This window comes from Apus apus, chromosome 12 (genome assembly GCF_020740795.1).
Source record: "Apus apus isolate bApuApu2 chromosome 12, bApuApu2.pri.cur, whole genome shotgun sequence".
Lineage (NCBI taxonomy): Eukaryota > Metazoa > Chordata > Aves > Apodiformes > Apodidae > Apus > Apus apus.
In genome coordinates this window covers 20,138,117-20,155,087 of record NC_067293.1, presented here as the reverse complement: position 1 = coordinate 20,155,087, position 16,971 = coordinate 20,138,117, and the positions used below count along the sequence as shown (strand labels likewise).

At 48.8% G+C, this 16,971-nt stretch overlaps 1 protein-coding gene across 2 annotated transcripts in view; it reads left to right on the top strand.

Moving 5' to 3' along the window:
* AR (androgen receptor) overlaps positions 1–16,971 on the top strand; it is a 48,322-nt gene that overhangs the window by 16,028 nt on the left and 15,323 nt on the right. For both annotated transcript variants that reach the window (XM_051630290.1, XM_051630291.1), the window contains exons 2-3: positions 5,629–5,780; positions 13,283–13,399. In XM_051630290.1, the coding sequence (XP_051486250.1) occupies positions 5,629–5,780; positions 13,283–13,399 (269 nt within the window). The remainder of the gene's footprint in view (positions 1–5,628; positions 5,781–13,282; positions 13,400–16,971) is intronic.

Below are 16,971 nucleotides of genomic sequence, written 5' to 3'. Positions count from 1 at the left end.
AGCTGTGGAGAGAGCAGCTTTGGTCTCCTGCCCCACGCTGATCCCTCCAGCCCTGGGAGAGGAGGGGGTTCCTGTGGGCAGAGCCCTCCAGCCGCTGGGGTGGCTCCAGCAGCCCCGTCCCCCTGCCCAGCTCAAGGGAGACAGGGGCTGCTGAGGGGTGTTCTGGCCAGGGCAGGGGTCTCAGCAGGGAGGCATTTTGTTACTTCTGGAGACTGGCACTTCAGATCTGGCTGTGGTGAGCAAAGCTGCCAAGGAGTTCACGTTGTCTCTTCTGAAGTATTTAAGTATGACTGTGCTTAGTTCTCCAAGAAGGAAGCTGAATGTCTTCCTGTAAAAGCAGGCTGTGGTACTACCAGCCTGTGGGAGCCTGCCAAGTGTGGGGGTAGCCAAGATGCTTTCTAGGGACCAGTGCTCCCTACCTGGCATGGCAGCCATGTCTCTTGGAGCATGAAATATGGGGATCAAGAGTATCTCATTATCTGTGATTTTCTTCATAGGAACATTTTCTTTTTGTCAGGAGAGGCAGGTGATTTGAAGGTGGAAGATTATGGTGTGGGTTACACTATCTTAAAAAATACTAATCAGGACAGACGGTTTCCTTGGGAATTAAGTATGCACCAAGGAGGCCAAGGTCTGGTCCTTGGAGGCTTCAGGTGACTCTGCAGTCACCAGGACCACGTGGTGCACAGCACTGATGGCCTCGGGGTGCTCCTCAGGGCTGAAGCCTGCTTGTGTTACTCCTGCTTTGCTTTTTGTCCCCTCTGTGCTGAATAATAGGTGAGTTCCTATCTTCAGTAACCTTGCAATACTTTTATGCCATCTCTTTTTGCAGATACCTTCTCTGTCTGAGGAAATCAAGTGTTTCATCCCCTCTGAGCTGATTGATTTAAGCTGCTCCCTGAGCTCACTGGCTGGAGATCAGGTTTTGAGGCAGAGGTTTTGGTCTCAGTCCTGGATGCAGGGAGCTGCCTACCTAGCTGCCCACAGAGGCTTTGCATGTCACATGGCACACACATGCCTGCTTCACCTCTGTAACCTCGTTCTCTGCTTCCTTCTTAGGGTGACTGGAAGGTGAGAGCCAAGGATGGTGCCAAATGGTCATGAGAATCAGGAAACTCCCCAGGGGTTTGGGTGATGGCATGGTGGCTGCAGTCCTTCCCATCAGTAGGTGTGCAGTGGAGTGGCTCTTGGGGACTGTCCCCTGGATGTCGGGGCAAAGGCTGCCCCACAGGACAGCCAGTGCTGGTGCAGCTCCAGGGATGTTTGGAAAACCCACAGTCAGCTGCTTGTTTATATTTCAGTCCAGCAAAATGAAGTTCCCTGTTCCCCATGGCACCATCCCCTCCTCGCTCAGAGATGCTATCTGGCCTCTCCGCCCCCAGCCGTCACACATAGAAACAAGGCATGGTCAGTTTAGAAACATATTCAAGGCTATTTAGAAAAAAGGAAATAATTGCAGTGTACAAGCCTGCATGTTTACAGATTAAAGTGCTCAAAGCCTTTTAGCAGATGGGTTGCTTTCAAGTTGCCGTGCAGGCCTTGTTATCTGAACAAGTGCAGCTCGATGACTGTGGGTTGAGGTTGGGTTCAGCCCTGGTGGAGCTGCTGGCAGTGAAATGGGACTGTGCAAGAGGAGACGTGACTTGTGTCTGAAATGAGCAGTTGTACTCCAAGCCAAACATGGGTCCTGTACCTCAGTGTGAGTTACAGACCTTTGGCCAGGCATGACCCGTGCAACTCCATTGATGGGAAGCCCGTTATTTTTAATACTGTGTTTGAAATCATCATGTGCAGGTGATGCCATTTGAAAGGCAACAGTTACTACTGATAATGTCAACAATGACAGCACTTGAAATGACTGGACAGGATTCTGTGACATTCAAGTTTCTTGTTCAGCTCATGGCTCAGCATCTTCTTGAGTGTTATGGCCAGACAGCCTGTAAAAGTGCCAAACCACCAGCTGCTTTCCCCAGAGGGCAGCAAGGTGTGGGACCAAAAGTGCTCTGCTCTGGGGATTCCCAGCCAGTGGCTGGTCAGGCTGGGATGAGCTGGGGTGCAAATCCCAGTTGGGGATTCTCTGAAGGCTGGTCTGGCTGAGTCCCAGTGTTTGCAAACCCAGCACATTGTGCTTTAGCAGACACACTTCTGGACAAGTCAGCTAAATCTCAGCGTAGGTCCCAAGGCACGCATGGACTCCGAGGAGGGCAGGCAGGGAGCTGATGGCACGAGGCGGCTGTGCTGGCCCTTGGGGCACAGTGTGCAGAGCGCAGCCTCCAGCCATGCCCTTCCCTCTGGTGGGTTCCTCTGCTGCAGCTGCTTGAGTAGTTTTAACATGGGAAACATAGTCCAATTTAAGAGTGAAGGAGGTGGAAATTGTGTGCGTTCAGTTATGTTAGACTGATGGAAAACAGAGGGAGTGCAAGGAATATGCATCGTATTCTACTGACGTGGCTTAATGAATTAACCTTACTTGAGTAGGCAGGTGCAGAGTGCAGAGGCCATGCAGGTAAAGCAGCTACTGTACTTTTTCCTAGTCTGTCTTAGGAGTTGAAGCAGTTCAAGGGGGCAGCAGCTGTGCCTTGCCTCCTTTTTGGAGGTGTGTGCTGGCTGTTACTGAGATAGAAGCTTTCTTTTAGGGTATGAGAAGTGATTGACTTTCCCCTGCCCTTGGTTTTCTGGGTGTGTTGCGAAATCTCAGCTGTTTGGTGACATGAACTGACAAACACACACTTGCGTTGCAAAACCGTCGTTCCTCCTCTGCAGAGATATTTGCGTGTGGCAGGAGCTCAATAGACTCTCCATTCCCTTAAAGAACCCTCCTGACACAACAGGAAAATTCTTCCTGTAGCCACAGAGAGATACAAAGGTTGTTTTTTTCTCCCCCCTGAGAGCCACCGTGCTCCTCTGGGAGCAGCTCTGACCTTGGCCTTCAAGCCAGAATCTCTGCTGGAATGTCTGCCTGCCGTCCCTGCTCCTAGTTGTGTCTGCTCCCACCGGCTATCTCCCTGCTGCCTCAGCCAGAGTGGCACTTGCCATATATTGTGCAAACTGTGGGCACCTATTCTGGAGCCCTCTGCAGCACTCCTGGGGCTGGTTTTTGTTGCTCCTCAGTGTTCCCATAGCTCTGTGGAGTTGGTGCTATCAGCTGGGACCAGCAGAGTCCATCCCCTCCGTTGGGGGAGGGCAGTGGAGCAGCTCCTGCGGATCAGTCGCTGATTCCTATTGCTGCTGCTTCAGAAGATGAGAAATCACTCAAAATGGCTCTTACCTTAAAAGCAGAGGATAAAATTGCTGCTCTACTTATTAACCTACAATTTAGAGAGGATCTGCATAGCTCTCACATCTTCTCTAAACAGAAGATAGCAGTGTTCTTGAAGGGCACAATGGCAGCAAGGTCAGAGGAGAGGGATGAGCCTGGGTTTTCATCTCACCAAGAACTGTCTCCTCTCATGCTTTGCTCTTGAGGTGTGAGGGGCTGAGAAAAGAGCCCTGGCTTGTGCAGAAGACAGACCACACCAGTGCTCCACCAACACTTTGATTGAAGGGAAACATCCCAGCTGGCTGTTCACAGAGCAACAGCAACAGTCCCTCCAGTCCTGTCTGCACCAGGGGCATCTTCCAGCCTATGGTGTGCTTTAAACCAGTCAAATAGTGGTTCCTCATCTGTTCTTCAGAAAACACTTTTTGCCATTTAAAACCTCTGTCTTGTCAGTTTAGTTTGTGTCTCTTGGGAAGCGGAACAAAAAGGAAGGGATAGTCTGGACTGAAGGAGCTGCTCTTATTACCAGAATTAAAATTTCTGAGCAAGGTATCAAGGCAGATCTAATTTTGACCAAAAAGTAGTGCTGAGCCACTGACTGTTAGGAGCTAATTGCCCTCTGTGGTGATTTGACAAAAAGCCAGTTTTAGCAAATAACTTTAAATGCTGTTGCTCCCCATACTGCCTGGATAGGTGTTGACTTGTCATTTTGAGGAGCACCTCTCCTGCTGTGCCTCCCAAACTGTGGCTTCTCCATAGGTCTGATCAAGGGTGGGCAGTGTGTGTCAGGGGAGATGGCAGGAAGGGCACCATCCAGGAGGAGAGGGTTTGGGTGGAGGGAGGATGGAGGGAAGCATTAAGGATATGTGGTTGGAGAGCAGGGCTGGCTCTTGGAGCAACTTGGTGCAGTGGTTGGCCAAGTCTTCTCCCACATCCCTGGCTCATGGGACCCGCCTCAAGTTGTGCCTGCCTCTAGGAGGTTTAGGTTGGATATTGGGAGAAATTTCTTCCTTGAAAGGGTTGTCAGGCCCTGGAACAGGCATCAGTGCAGTGGTGGAATCACCATCCCTGGACAGATTTACCAGACGCGTAGATGTGGTGCTGAGGGACATGGTTTAGTGGGACTTGGTATTGTTAGGTTTATGATAGGGCTTGATGATCTGAAAATAATTCTGTGGTTCTCCTGTTTTATGACCTTGTCCCACATTTGCAGCGCCATGTGAGCTGTGGGCTCAGCTGGCCAGGAGTGGTCAGAGGGGTGGGGATGAGTGAGGAGCAGGGGTGAAGGTGAGGAGCTCTGCCCCTTGGCACCGCTGCTGTCCTCTCCTTGTGCTTGGCACCTGTCTGTGAAACCCGAGATGGGTTGTTCAGAGTCCTGAGCTGGCAAGTGGAACACTCCATGATCCACACTGGTCTGCTTCCAGCATTTAATAATAATTATTACGTGGCAGACTGTGCAACTCTTATTTTCCACTCTGAGGTTTGTTCTCACCCTTCGGTGGTTGACAGCACTGTGCTCAGCCTGTGGGGCCATCCCAGGGCTGGGACCTTGGTGTCAGTGTCCCCATGTGCCCTGTGTGACTGGGTGACATGGAGGCAGTGCCTTTAGCCATGGGATAGACATAGGCAGGAGTCTGCTGGGGCAAATTCACTGCAAATGCTTTGTGTTTTCACCAGAGGCTTCTTGCTGATTTTAATATTCATGGGGATGAGCAAGGCATCCTGGATGAAGAAGGTTCAGTCCAGCTGCTGCTGGTATTGAAAGAGAAAATGGATAGAGAAGAAGCAAGACAAACAAACAAACAAAAACCAACAAAAAAGCCACACACAAACCCCCCAAAAAACAAACAAACAAAAAAACAAGAATAAAAAAATAGCTTAAAGAAGTTTGATAGCTTAGGACAAAATACTTTGTATAAATTAAAAATCAAAGGGATAAATTCATTTCTAGTGAAGTTACAATAATGACTTGAATGGAGTAGGATCATGGAGCTTAGTCAATGTGCAGAGTCCTTTTTTGATGTACAACCTCACTACTGAAGCCAGAATTACAGGAGCACTGCAGCAGCCAGTCCCAGTTGTCTGCTCTTCCTGTGCTGTCACCATGCCTGTGTTTTGTCACACATTGTCACACATTGTACCTGGGGGCAACGTGAGGAGAGGCAACCCCGCATGGCCTTCTGCATGGTCAGAGTGAGGTTTGGCTGAGTTGTTGCTTGCCTCCTTTCTGATCATGCTTGTCTTGTCCCACCACCAAAAGTCTGGGTTTGGCCATGGGTGTTCTCCCAGGGCTGTGGGCTGTACTCACAGCTGGTCCTATCCTGATTTGCTGACCCTTTCCCTTGTTCTCTTTCTGGTTTATGCTGCAGGTTGGAGACTGGCCGTGAACATGTGTTGCCCATTGACTATTACTTTCCACCTCAGAAGACTTGCCTGATCTGTGGAGATGAGGCATCTGGGTGCCACTATGGAGCCCTCACTTGTGGTAGCTGCAAAGTCTTCTTCAAACGGGCGGCAGAAGGTAAGGCATATGGAGAGTGGAGGGGGGATCACTCCCACCTCCAAGTATTTGCTTTCTCTACCAAAGCAGCTTAAAAGTCAAGTGCTACGGACACAAGGTCTCTCAGCAGCAGTCAAGTCATTACATATAAATGCTGGGGACATGTGGTTCACCATGGAATCTTGTCTTCCTGTTGAAAGGGGTTGCACAGCCTTGCTCTGGGGAGCCTGCCACGCCAAGGGTACTGAGCCAGGAGTGGAGGGGACAAAGTGTGGTGAGTTTATGAGGTCTCTTAAATGAGTAAAGGAGAAAAGTCAAGGATAATTTGTTTGTCCTATGTTTCTCATTCCACATTACAGATTTTTGTCAAAAAAGTAGCCAAACCAGTTTGCCAAAACACAATCCTTTTCAATGCCTGATTATCTAAGTGACCTAGGGAGATGAGGAGCAGTCAGTTCCTGCTTATCCACTTGACTCTTCAAGGTGCTTTAAGTTCCCATCAGCCCTTCTGTGACCCCAGACTCACAACTCCAAGTTTAGGGGATACTTTTCCTGTCTAGCATCCCTTTCAGAGGGTCATTTTTCTCAATACCTGCAAATTGGCAGAACCACCTGTCCGTTGAGAGCCATGCTCTGGCCTTGGTGTTCATGATCCTTCTCCTCAGTACCTTGAGGAGCAACTTGTCCTTCACATCCAGCTCTGTAGTACCAGGTTCTCCAGAGAGAAGTGTGAGCCCAGATGTTCTCTCCCAACAGCGAGGTCTTTGCACCATCTTGCCTTGGCAATTAACATGTAGAAGGACATAGCCCATGTCTTTCCTTGGGCTGCAGGTCAGCAATGTCTGGTTTCTCACTGCAGTTACGAGCTGTGATTCCTTGGCAGCAGAGTGGGGCCCTTGCTGTCACCTTCCTCCCCTGCATCTTCCATCACCCCTCTGTCAAGTGGAGGTCCCAGCCTGGTGGGTGCTCACTGCCCTGCTCAGAGCAGAGGTTCTACACTCATTCCAGCATAAAGCTGCGTGGGTTTTGAGTCACGTTTTCCCTCATTCATCATCCGTGCCAAGAGTGAACTTGGCAGCTGTGGTTCAGTGCTGTGCCACAGAGGACAACAGCATCTTGTTGCCATAATAGGACTGTCAAATAACATTAATAGATAATAAGTTGGGCATATTTTCCCCAAGTAAATGATTTACAGATATGTCTCTGTGATGCACCAGATCTGTGTAAGGCCAAATGGATTGGCGTGTGCAGCCAGAGTAAATAACAGATGCTTTTTTAAGTCAGCAAGTTAATGTTGATTTATAGTAAGTGAAGTCTTGGCTTGCTCTGTCAGATGAAGTGCTGGTGGCAGCTGGCAGGTCCCAGCGTGGTTCTCTTGCTGTTACACTGGGGTGGGCTCCATCCAGCTTGGTGTGGGGATGGGGCTGCAGGATGCTGGGGAGGGTGAGGAGCAGCTGGGGCTGCTTGCATGGCCCTTCATCATATGCTCTGCTGGTGTTCTCTCTCCTGACTTTGTTGTATCATTAATTTAAATGGTATTTATGCCTCCTCTAAGTTTTTAAGCCTTGGGGTATCAGAGAAAGTTAGAAGTGTTTGGTTGTGTTGGGGTCAGGCAACAGCAGCACTTTGTCTTTCCCCTGGACAAGACTGTGGAGTGAAGTGCAGTGAGGAGCAGCAGAGGTGGGGGGACCTGCCTGAGTGGGAGGTTGCATCCCATCTTACCCTGAGGTACACGGACAGTCTTTATTTTGGAAAGGTGACAATAAAGCAGACTCCTTTAAAATATTGCATGCAGGGTACTGGGAGGTGATGATTTTTATCCTAACTCTTGGTGATTTTCCAGCCTGACCTTTCCTTCTTGAAGTTGAGGACCAGTGTTGAAAGCTGATCTTTCAGTGCGGTCTCATGTTTTAAAGTCCATAAAATGCATCTCTGAAAGCCTGTGGTCACCTTTGGAAGGCTTTTTACAACAGCAGATCAACAAGCTTCCCTGATGGGAAGATAAACCTTTGCTTCTTCCTCTGTTACGTTCCTGTTCCTGGTGTGAACCAGCAGCCTGGGATGGGCAGGAGAAGCAATGGGCTGGAAACTGAGAGAAGCACCAACAGATCTCCTGGGGGGAATAGAGAATAGATAGACATGTAACTTTTCTTTTATCATATTCTTTGCCCAGTACAATGCTGAATTTATTTGGCAGTAATTCAGGGATATTTAAGGAGGTTTTGCAGGCCTGCACTGGCTTCTAGGGGTTTAGAAAGGGAAAAGATTAAAGTTATAACATTGATTCCTCTTCCCTTTTGAAACACACTGAGGGATTCCTGTGGTTTAATTCCTGCTTTGATAAAATGTTTGACATCTTGGGGTTTTTTTTTGCACAGCTCAATCAGTTCTAAAAGATGCTGGAAGAGTTAACAGAAAAAGCATGAATATTTTCTTGACCTCTTTCTGTCAAGTCTCTCGATTTATAGACTCTCCAGGTTATATATAGGCCAGCTCTAAAACACACACTGCAGATTCTTCAGCTCTGATGTGGACTTCCTCACTTGCAGATGACCACCCTCAACTTAAACCTGGCTTTAGTCTCTGCCTTTCTGTCCCCTGCTCTGGGGTCCCTGCTCTGGGGGATGCAGTGGGCTGGGGTTTGCTGCCTGCCCTGCTGCTCCTCTGCTGCCAGGCATGACTGCAGCCTGGGGAGGAGGAGAACTCCTCCTTCTGATTCCTCTTTTTCCTGCAATAACAAAGATTTGGTAAAAAAAAAAAAAGAAAAGAAAAATAAAGTTCATCCATGTCAGCAGATATTTTGGGTTTGATGACATGATTAGGCAGGGCATTGCCTCACATGGTCAGGGCAGGTCAGATGAGTTGAAAACATTTGAGTTTGGTCCTCAAGTACCACCCTTGTGCCTGAAACAGAAAAATGCTTCAAATGCAACACACATCCACGTCAGTCCAGGAGTTCCTGTTGTCCCATCCAGGGTGGGAGTCACTTTTATGTTCCCTGCATCCATCCCCAAGAAATAATAGACCTTCCTGGTCCCTCCAAGATTGCATGACATCTACTGGCCAAGACCTTCCTCATCCCTCCAAGATTGTGTGAGATTTACTGGCCAAGACCTTTCCTGTCCCTCCAAGATTGGATGACATCTGCTGACCATGTTGGCCAGTTCAGGGCTGCTCTGTGCAGTGTTCTGGCAGCACTGGGGCACCTCGGGCTGTGCTCCTGGTGGGACTGTCTTTAAATAGCCAAGAGCTAAATGAAAAAAACCCCACAGTATTTGGCAATTTTCCTGGAGAGCTAAGAGCCAGGCTGCTGTGCTGCCTGTTCCCACTTCCCCCAGTCACTCTCATATGAATTATTGTTCTATGTCCCAACCTGCTTAGGATTAGACTTGCATCAGAGAAATGTCTCCAGGCCAACTCAACAGTTTATTGCTGGTTTTCAAGATAACAACAAGTTAAAGTGGATTGTTTTCAAAGACCATCACCATGTTTTGAATTTCTTCTTCTCGTGGCTGATTTGACAGTATCCAAAGAGTCAGCTCTGCAGAAGACTTTGGTGGTGCTGCAGCACCATAATGCTGTTAGAATTTGCTTTATACCCTGAAATACAAGGATGTATCTGTCTTCCAAAAGGCATTTAATGGGTTTTCACTTTCACAGTCATAAATCTTACACCAGGTGTTGGCGTAGATCACTTTCTGAAAAAGAAAGCTACTGTAGGTACAATTCATGTGGTAGCAGTCTCTTAGTTAACTAACTTCTCTGGATTGAGCAACTGATCTTCCTCCATAGATCTTTATATTTAGTCAAGACTGGAGAACTGCTCTTCCCATGGTGCTTATTGCAGGTCAGGAGCAGGAGTACCTGGCTGTGGCAGAAGCATCTTCCTGCCTGGCTGAGGTGGCACCAGGAGCCCAAGCTCTGGGGTCCCAGCACTGGGGGTGCCTCCACCAGAGGTGCTTGCTCTGGTGGCGTGAGGGTCCCCAGTGAGTGTCCTGGCTGTGGTGGGTCCCCACTGTTCATGGGTGCAGGCAGGTCAGGACAGGTGGCTTTGCTGAGGCAGTGACACAGTGTGATCCCTCCCCCGGGTCATGGATTCATTTCACAAACCATATCCTCTGGGTTTCTCCAGTAAATAGAAGGGGAATCTCTATGTCCGTAGGGATTAATGAGGACAAGATGAGCAAGCAGCTTATTCTCATGCTGAGCAGGACCAGGCTCCTGAGTATCTGTTGCATTTATTTCCCTTTTTGTTAATGCTTCACAGCTTGAAAGAAACAACCAGATTGAGCATGGGCTCCTGCCCCAAAGAGTTTATTTTGTGAACCAGGAAGCAGGCCCTCACTATTTCAGCAAAATCATTGTACCATGGCCATGGGGTGAGGTGTTGACTACAACTCAAAAGCTTGTATTTATCCAGCCCAGGGCCAGGGGGGTGATGTTGTTGTAAAGATTCCTCTAATGAGCCCTTGTTGTGCACAGTGACCCATGGAGGCACCTGCCAGGTCTTGGCTGGTGGCAGGTGGGAGATGGCTCCGTGTCCCTTCCCAGAAGTGCCAGCACTGATGGGAGGCAGCACTCCTCCTCAGGCCAGGCTTGAAGCCAGCTCCCAAGGCTCCTCTGTCCCCCTCCTCCCCCTGTGGCTGCTTGAGGGGATGGAACAGGGTGGGGAGCAGGCCCATCTGTAGGGACCCATCTGGAGCTTGGGGGAGGGAAGGGGCTGGGGCACAATGGATGTACCTGCTCTGGGCAGGGCATGTGATGGGGCGGTGCCCAACCCCAGGACGTCCCTGGGGGCTCGGGCAGTGATTGTGCTGCCTTCCCTTCAGCTGTTCACAGGGGAGGCTTGAGCTTTTGCAAGATGTTGAGCAATTATTGTTGCAAAAATGCTGTAGTTTAGGCTAGGAAGGTGGGATAGTGAAGTTGCTGGGGCTGATAGGCAAGGGGAGGGTGGCGGGGAGGTGTGATGCTCCCGGGCAGCCCCACCGCCTCGGCCAGGGACTGGGATCGTCCCATGGGCTGGGCTGGAGCTGCTCCAACCCCAGATAATTTATACTCGTGGTGGTTTTTATGGGCTCTGGAGCATCCCAGTGCCAGATGCTGTCATGAGACAGGGATCCTGCAGTACAGGTGGAGGGGAAGGAGAGCAAAATCCCCTTCAGCTCTCCGTGCCCATGCCGGAGGAACTAGGGCGTCCATTCGTGTTTGATGGATGCACCTAAAGAGGTCGAGTGGAGAGAGTAAGGCCTCAACACCATTTCCTGTAGCACAAAAATAACTCCAAGTAACCCAGTTTCAGCTGAAGTTGTTTATTTCTCATCCTCCTCAATGAACTGTTGAAAGGGAGGATGGAGCTTGTGTTCCCTGGGATTGGTGTCATTGCTGCTTCTGAGGCTTGTCAAAGTGTCCTTAACAGTGGTAATGAGCAAGGGGAGGGGGGTGAGAAAAGCTGCTGAAGTGTTAAAAGTGTTCAGGGAGGTACGGTGTGTGCAGGTGAGACACTCCCACCCCAGTATGTCTCCAGTCTTAGCAGCCAAGGCACTGGGGGTGGGGCAATGATCAGCTTTTCATGGGAATGATTCTAAGAAGTTCAAACGTCTGGTGTTTTTGCAGCCCTCTGGCACAGCCCTGAGCCCATGCAGGGTGAGGAGGTATTGATGATATCCATGCTGAGCCTCACACCAGCTTTTCTGCACCCCTGTGATGAGAGGCTACAGGTGGGGTTTTCCCAGTGGAGAGACCTTTGCTGGGCTTGGGGAGACAAGGAGCTAGGCAGGCACTGGGGAAGCAACAGATGGTGCCAGTGAAGTCTGTGATACTGGGCTGCTAAAAATTAGCTGTTTATTCTGATGTCTGGAGTTGTGGGCTTGTGTGTGAGAAGGGGGAGTTGTTACATCAGTGCACAAAACTCTGTGCCTTACTTGTCAAAACTGGTACATGAAGCATTAGATTCAACCTCATCCTCTTAATGGGTCTCTGGTAGACCCTAAGGGCTTCTCCTATAAGGATGTTTAGCAAGCAAACACTTGCAGGATGATAAATAAAAGTTAAGCTGGATATAGACTGATTTCCCATGTATGCAGAGTGAGACACACAGCTCTTATTTATGGAGGCTGCTTTAGTTTGAAACAGTGTGAAGAACATCAGATAAATTCTGATCCAGTAAACATGTTCAGACTTGACAAGAAAACAAATGGAGAGTCAGTCTTGGCATGTCTAGCAAATGAGGCAGTGAAAAAAAAAAAAAAGAGCTGAAACCTGGAGCTCTAAGGGCGGATCTCCAGACAAGTGGAAAGGTGAGTCTAAGTTACAGGTTAGTCTGACAATAAGTAACTTCTGAATTTTCTGCAAGCCCCCTAACCTCGCTGCTGTACAGGGTGTCCCGTACAGGGAACCACTGGTCTCATTTTCCTCCTGGCTGTGGCTGCAGCCCAGGGGACAGGGTGGCTGGTACCAGCCTGGCAGGACATCCACAGCAGCAGAACCACCCCTGAAGTCAGTTCCCCAACCTTGGCATCTGTAACCTGCCCACTACAAATCCAGCTGGGGTCAATGGGTGGCACAAAAAATCCTTCAGCCCCCAAAAGTGCTGTTAAGAGGGTTGTGGTTGTAGAGGGAAGGGCACTGTCTGGCAACTGTATTTGGCAGACTGTAGGTAAGTGTGGTGGCAGGAAGATCAGGTGTTCTGGCAGAGGAACAGCCCGTCACAGCAAAAAGCCAAGTAATTGATATGTGACATTTAAAAAACAAGAACCAAACTATCCACATTTCATTGCTTTTTAATTGCTGTTTGTTGACTACCTCTGCTGTGCTGCACATAGCAGAGTGATTTTTTCTCCTTGGAGATCTTGGTCTAAGATCCTCTGTCACGTGCCTGTGAAAGCAGGAGGAGCAGCATGGCCAGCAGTGGGGACAGGGGCTGTGGCAGGGACTGTGGCTGCACTTCAGGCAGCTGGCTCTCCTGGGAAGCCCCTGCAGCTGGCAGTGGACCACTCCTGTGGCAGCAGGGGAAGACCTGTGCTGTTTTCCCAAAATATATCAATTTCCAACTTAAATTTTCTGCTGAGGGAAGAACTTGGAAATCTACACTGATAAGGTCTTGTCTTTCCTTCTCTCCCGACGATGCTGGTGAACCCGACAGGAGGTTGTAGAGACGCAAGTGCCGGTCTCTTCTCCCAAGTAACAAGTGATAAGATGAGAGGAAACAGCCTCAAGTTGCACCAGGGGAGGTTTAGGCTGGATATTAGGAACCATTTATTCACAGAAAGGGTTTCCAAGCACTGGAAAAGGTTGCCCAGGGAAGTGTTGGAGTCACCATCCCTGGATGTGTTTGAAAGGTGGTGCTGAGGGACATGGTTTATGGTAGAGTTAGGTTAGTGGTTGGACTCGATGATCTTAAAAGTCTTTTCCAACTTAAGCAGTTCTATGATTCTGTGATTCTAAAGCCTTGAGCCCATTTCTCCTTGTCACCCTGGTCTGGTCAGTGCCCACCACCCATCTGCCGTTTCCTCCCATGCTTGCAGGTAAACAGAAGTACCTGTGTGCCAGCCGGAACGACTGCACCATCGACAAGTTCAGAAGGAAAAACTGCCCATCCTGCCGCCTGCGGAAGTGCTACGAGGCTGGGATGACCCTTGGAGGTAGTGTCTGATAATGTCCCCTGGGTCCTTGCAATGGGCTAGGGCAGCCAGGCTAACCTTGCAGATGATGAATGCACTTGGCATGTCAGGAAATGTCTGAAAAAATGAGGCTGGCAGAGCTTAATGAGCTGTGGGAAACATTTGCAGGTTGCTAATACCAAAATGGTGAATTTCATTAAACTTTTGTTTGAGTTGCAGGAAACATTCTTTTCCTTAATTAAAAACCTTGCTAATCTGAAAAAATGCAAACAGCTGGGTAAACTGGATTCTTACCCACAGCAAAGCCTTTGAACACTTTGAACACAATGGGCACTCTCATTTTTAGGTGGTTTTTCCTAGGCAGAATAGGGTGTTTTTCTTTATAAAATTATAGCCCCTGTGTTCTCCTTTGCTGGATGGAAGTTGCTCCTGTATCACTGGTAAAGCTCCTTGTCACTGTTTGTTCCAAAATCTGTAGCTCTACCAAAACCAGGTGGGATGTGGGCACGGATGAAGGCACCCCATGATGTGGGAGCCCCAGGAAAGCGGGCTGTTCATAGCCACAGCTTCCTGGGAAGCAGGAGACTGCTCTGGGACCATTTTCTTGTCCCTCTGGGAGAGTTGAGACCACGATGCTGCTGCTGTCCTGCCCCTGAGGGGGTGAGAAGCCTAACTCATTCCCTGCTCCACAACCAGCAGGAGAGCTTGGGAATGCCACTCAAAACACTCATGTTCTTCATTTTCAATGCTGTTTTCTGGTGAAATTTCCATAAGTAAGAGAAGAGATACAGCAGTCTAACCTCCTCCTACAGGACACACTGACAAATTCATGTGAATACTGATAGCCCTCCCCCCTTTTTTTCTCTTAAGCTCTTTGGGTCACTCTGACCTGTTCTGCCTGGTCTGTTTTACATTTGTTTTGAATGTCGGTTTAAAGACAATTGTTAAAAACATGCATGCTTTGAGTTTGTCCACGGTTATTTCTCCCACAGTACAGAGGCAGAGCATTGGAAAATGCTTCCAAGCTCCCAAGACTTGATTTTAGCTGCCTGCTAATTACCAGTCACTTGTAGGGTATAATAAGGCTGCCTGTGACCAGCAGACCTGCAGCTCCCAGGGTGTGTAATGGGAGGAGGAGGTGGCACACTGAATTCCCTCCTTAGGACTCTCTGCTTTGGCACAGAAGGGCAATATGTTGAAGCACGGTTATTGATTGAGATCACTCTGACCTGCTAGCTGAAATCCATTAAACAGAATCTTCTCTCCCCATCAACACTGTGAAGCCAAAGAGAAGGCAATGAAAAAGAAAAGGGAAAGGGAAAGGCAAGGCAAGGGGAAAGGAAAGAGGAGAGGAGAAAAGGAAAAGGCAAGGGCAAGTTTTGTGTGTTTGGTTCTGCTGGTGCACCATCCTGCCTCTCTCACAGTACCAGTTCCTACTGCCAGTGCAGGTGCCTGCACGGATCCTGCTGCTGTGCACCTCCAGCCTAGTGACTGCACTCTGTGTGGGTCCTGTCTTGGGGCAAAACCTCCCAAATTCAGTTTATTTCATTGATGGCAGGCCTAGAAAACTCCTGCAGTAACTGCCACTAGCCTGTGGAAGCCCAAGGCATGCAGCATACACCTGTACTAGGCCTGGTCCAGGGCCAGCTGCTGTGTTTAAAATAGAGCTCGTGTCTGATAAGAGCATCTGATATCTCTGCAAGCATTTCAGCCATGGAGAATCTAACATGCTTTTGCCACACAGCTGCAGTATTTGTGGTAGTTTAGATGGAATACCTTGAGTATTTGTGAATACATGAATACATTCAATATTTGTGATAGATGTACCTTATTTTTCATCTTGTCTGTCCTTGATTTCCAGCAACTGGTTCTTTATGACAGCTTTGCTTGCTGGATTAAAACCCCCACTTTTATTGAGTTTCTGTTCCCACAGAAGTATTTGTTGGTTGTGACTTAGGAAGCATAGTCACCTTGGTCACATCCTTTACTTACTTGCTCCAAGTCTTTACTGTTCTTATGGCTTCTGCTGTTTTCCAACACCTCCCTCACACTAGGAGCGGGTTTCCCCGTGTCAGCAGCCTTGGTGCTTCAAGGAGGTGGTCAGGGGCTGGTGTTTTCCACCTTCCCATGGCACGGGGTCCTGTTAGTCCTGTGTCCACTGGCCCATCCTGCCAGCTCAGGCCAGGTTGCTCCCAGTCCCATCCAACCTGCCCTTAAACACTTCCAGGGATGGGACTTCCACAGCTTCTCTGGGCAACCTGTTCCAGTGTCTCACCACCCTCATAGTGAAGAATTTCCTCCTAATGTCTAATCTGAATCTCCCCTCTTCCAGTTTTAATCCTTTACCCCATGTCCTCTCACAACATGCCCTAGTAAAAAGTCCCTCTTTGCTCACTCTCCTCTTGATTTAATCAATATCTTTTCTTACTAGATAGTTTAATTTTAAGGAAAAAACAACAACAAACCAACATTTAAAGCAGGCCCTGTGTTCTGTGCAGTGTGTGTTTGGCTCCCTTTACACAGAGAACTTGATGGGCACCAACTATTCATCTTTGGAAGATACAGTTCAGTTTTTGTTTCTTCTTCCAAGCTGGGGAGCTTTTCTTTTCCAGCAGCCCTCCTGTCTCCGAAGGTTCAGTGCCAAGCACAGTCACGAGAAGTAGCTTCAGCCCGAGCTGGAGTCAGCCCTGATGCCTCCTGGAATCCTGAATTCCTGCACTGCTGTTGGGAAATGTGGGAGCAGCCTCTGCCTCCTCCACCCGTGCCAAGAGGAAAACCCAAGTGTGACTTCCTGGGGAGTGGGGCTGGGTGCTCTGGCCCCCGTGGGTCATGGCTGAAGGATCTCACACCGCCCTGCAGCTCTATTTTCCTGATGCTTGCTCTTATTTTTATGACTCTTTTCCCCTCCTCTTTTACAGAGCAGCCTGTCTTAATTGCTCGTACAGTAGATCATCCGAAGTACATTACTTAAAGATCAACATTTTGAATTGATTTACAAAGCTGCACTTTAACACGACATTTTTATGTTCTGCTTCTTATTTTTCTAATTACAGCTGAAAGGAAATTTGAGATAAGTATGTAATGAAGGAGCCAAAACCCCAAGGACAAATGGTTTGATGTTCTATTCTCTGCTTGAATTAAATGAAGGGCTCTTATTTTTTCCCCTCTAATTAATTAGGGTGTTTTGACTCTGTACAGGATGAAAGATGTTCCTATCAGCAGCAGCCTGCCAGCCTGTCATGCAGGTGCCAGGTTAGGTGAACACTGTCAGAGAGTTTTGAAGTCATGCATCTGAAGCTCCTGCTGTATCTTGCTGCCAGATGAACATCTGTAATCAAGAGCCAGGTGCACAGGAGAGACACTTCGTTGTGGTGACATGGGCACAGTTGTCAGCTGCTAGCAGTCCCAGCCCCACTCTGCTGATGTTGCTCTTGAAGCTGGCAGACCAAAGGCAGCCCTGCTTGTCTTCTCCTTGTTGGTGGGCTAGCTTTCCAAATGAATTTTCCATAATGTATCTGCAGAGTAATGACCCACCTGGGAGAGCTTGGTTATAGGGCAGCAGGTGATGCAGAAGCCCTGGGCAGGGAGAAGGC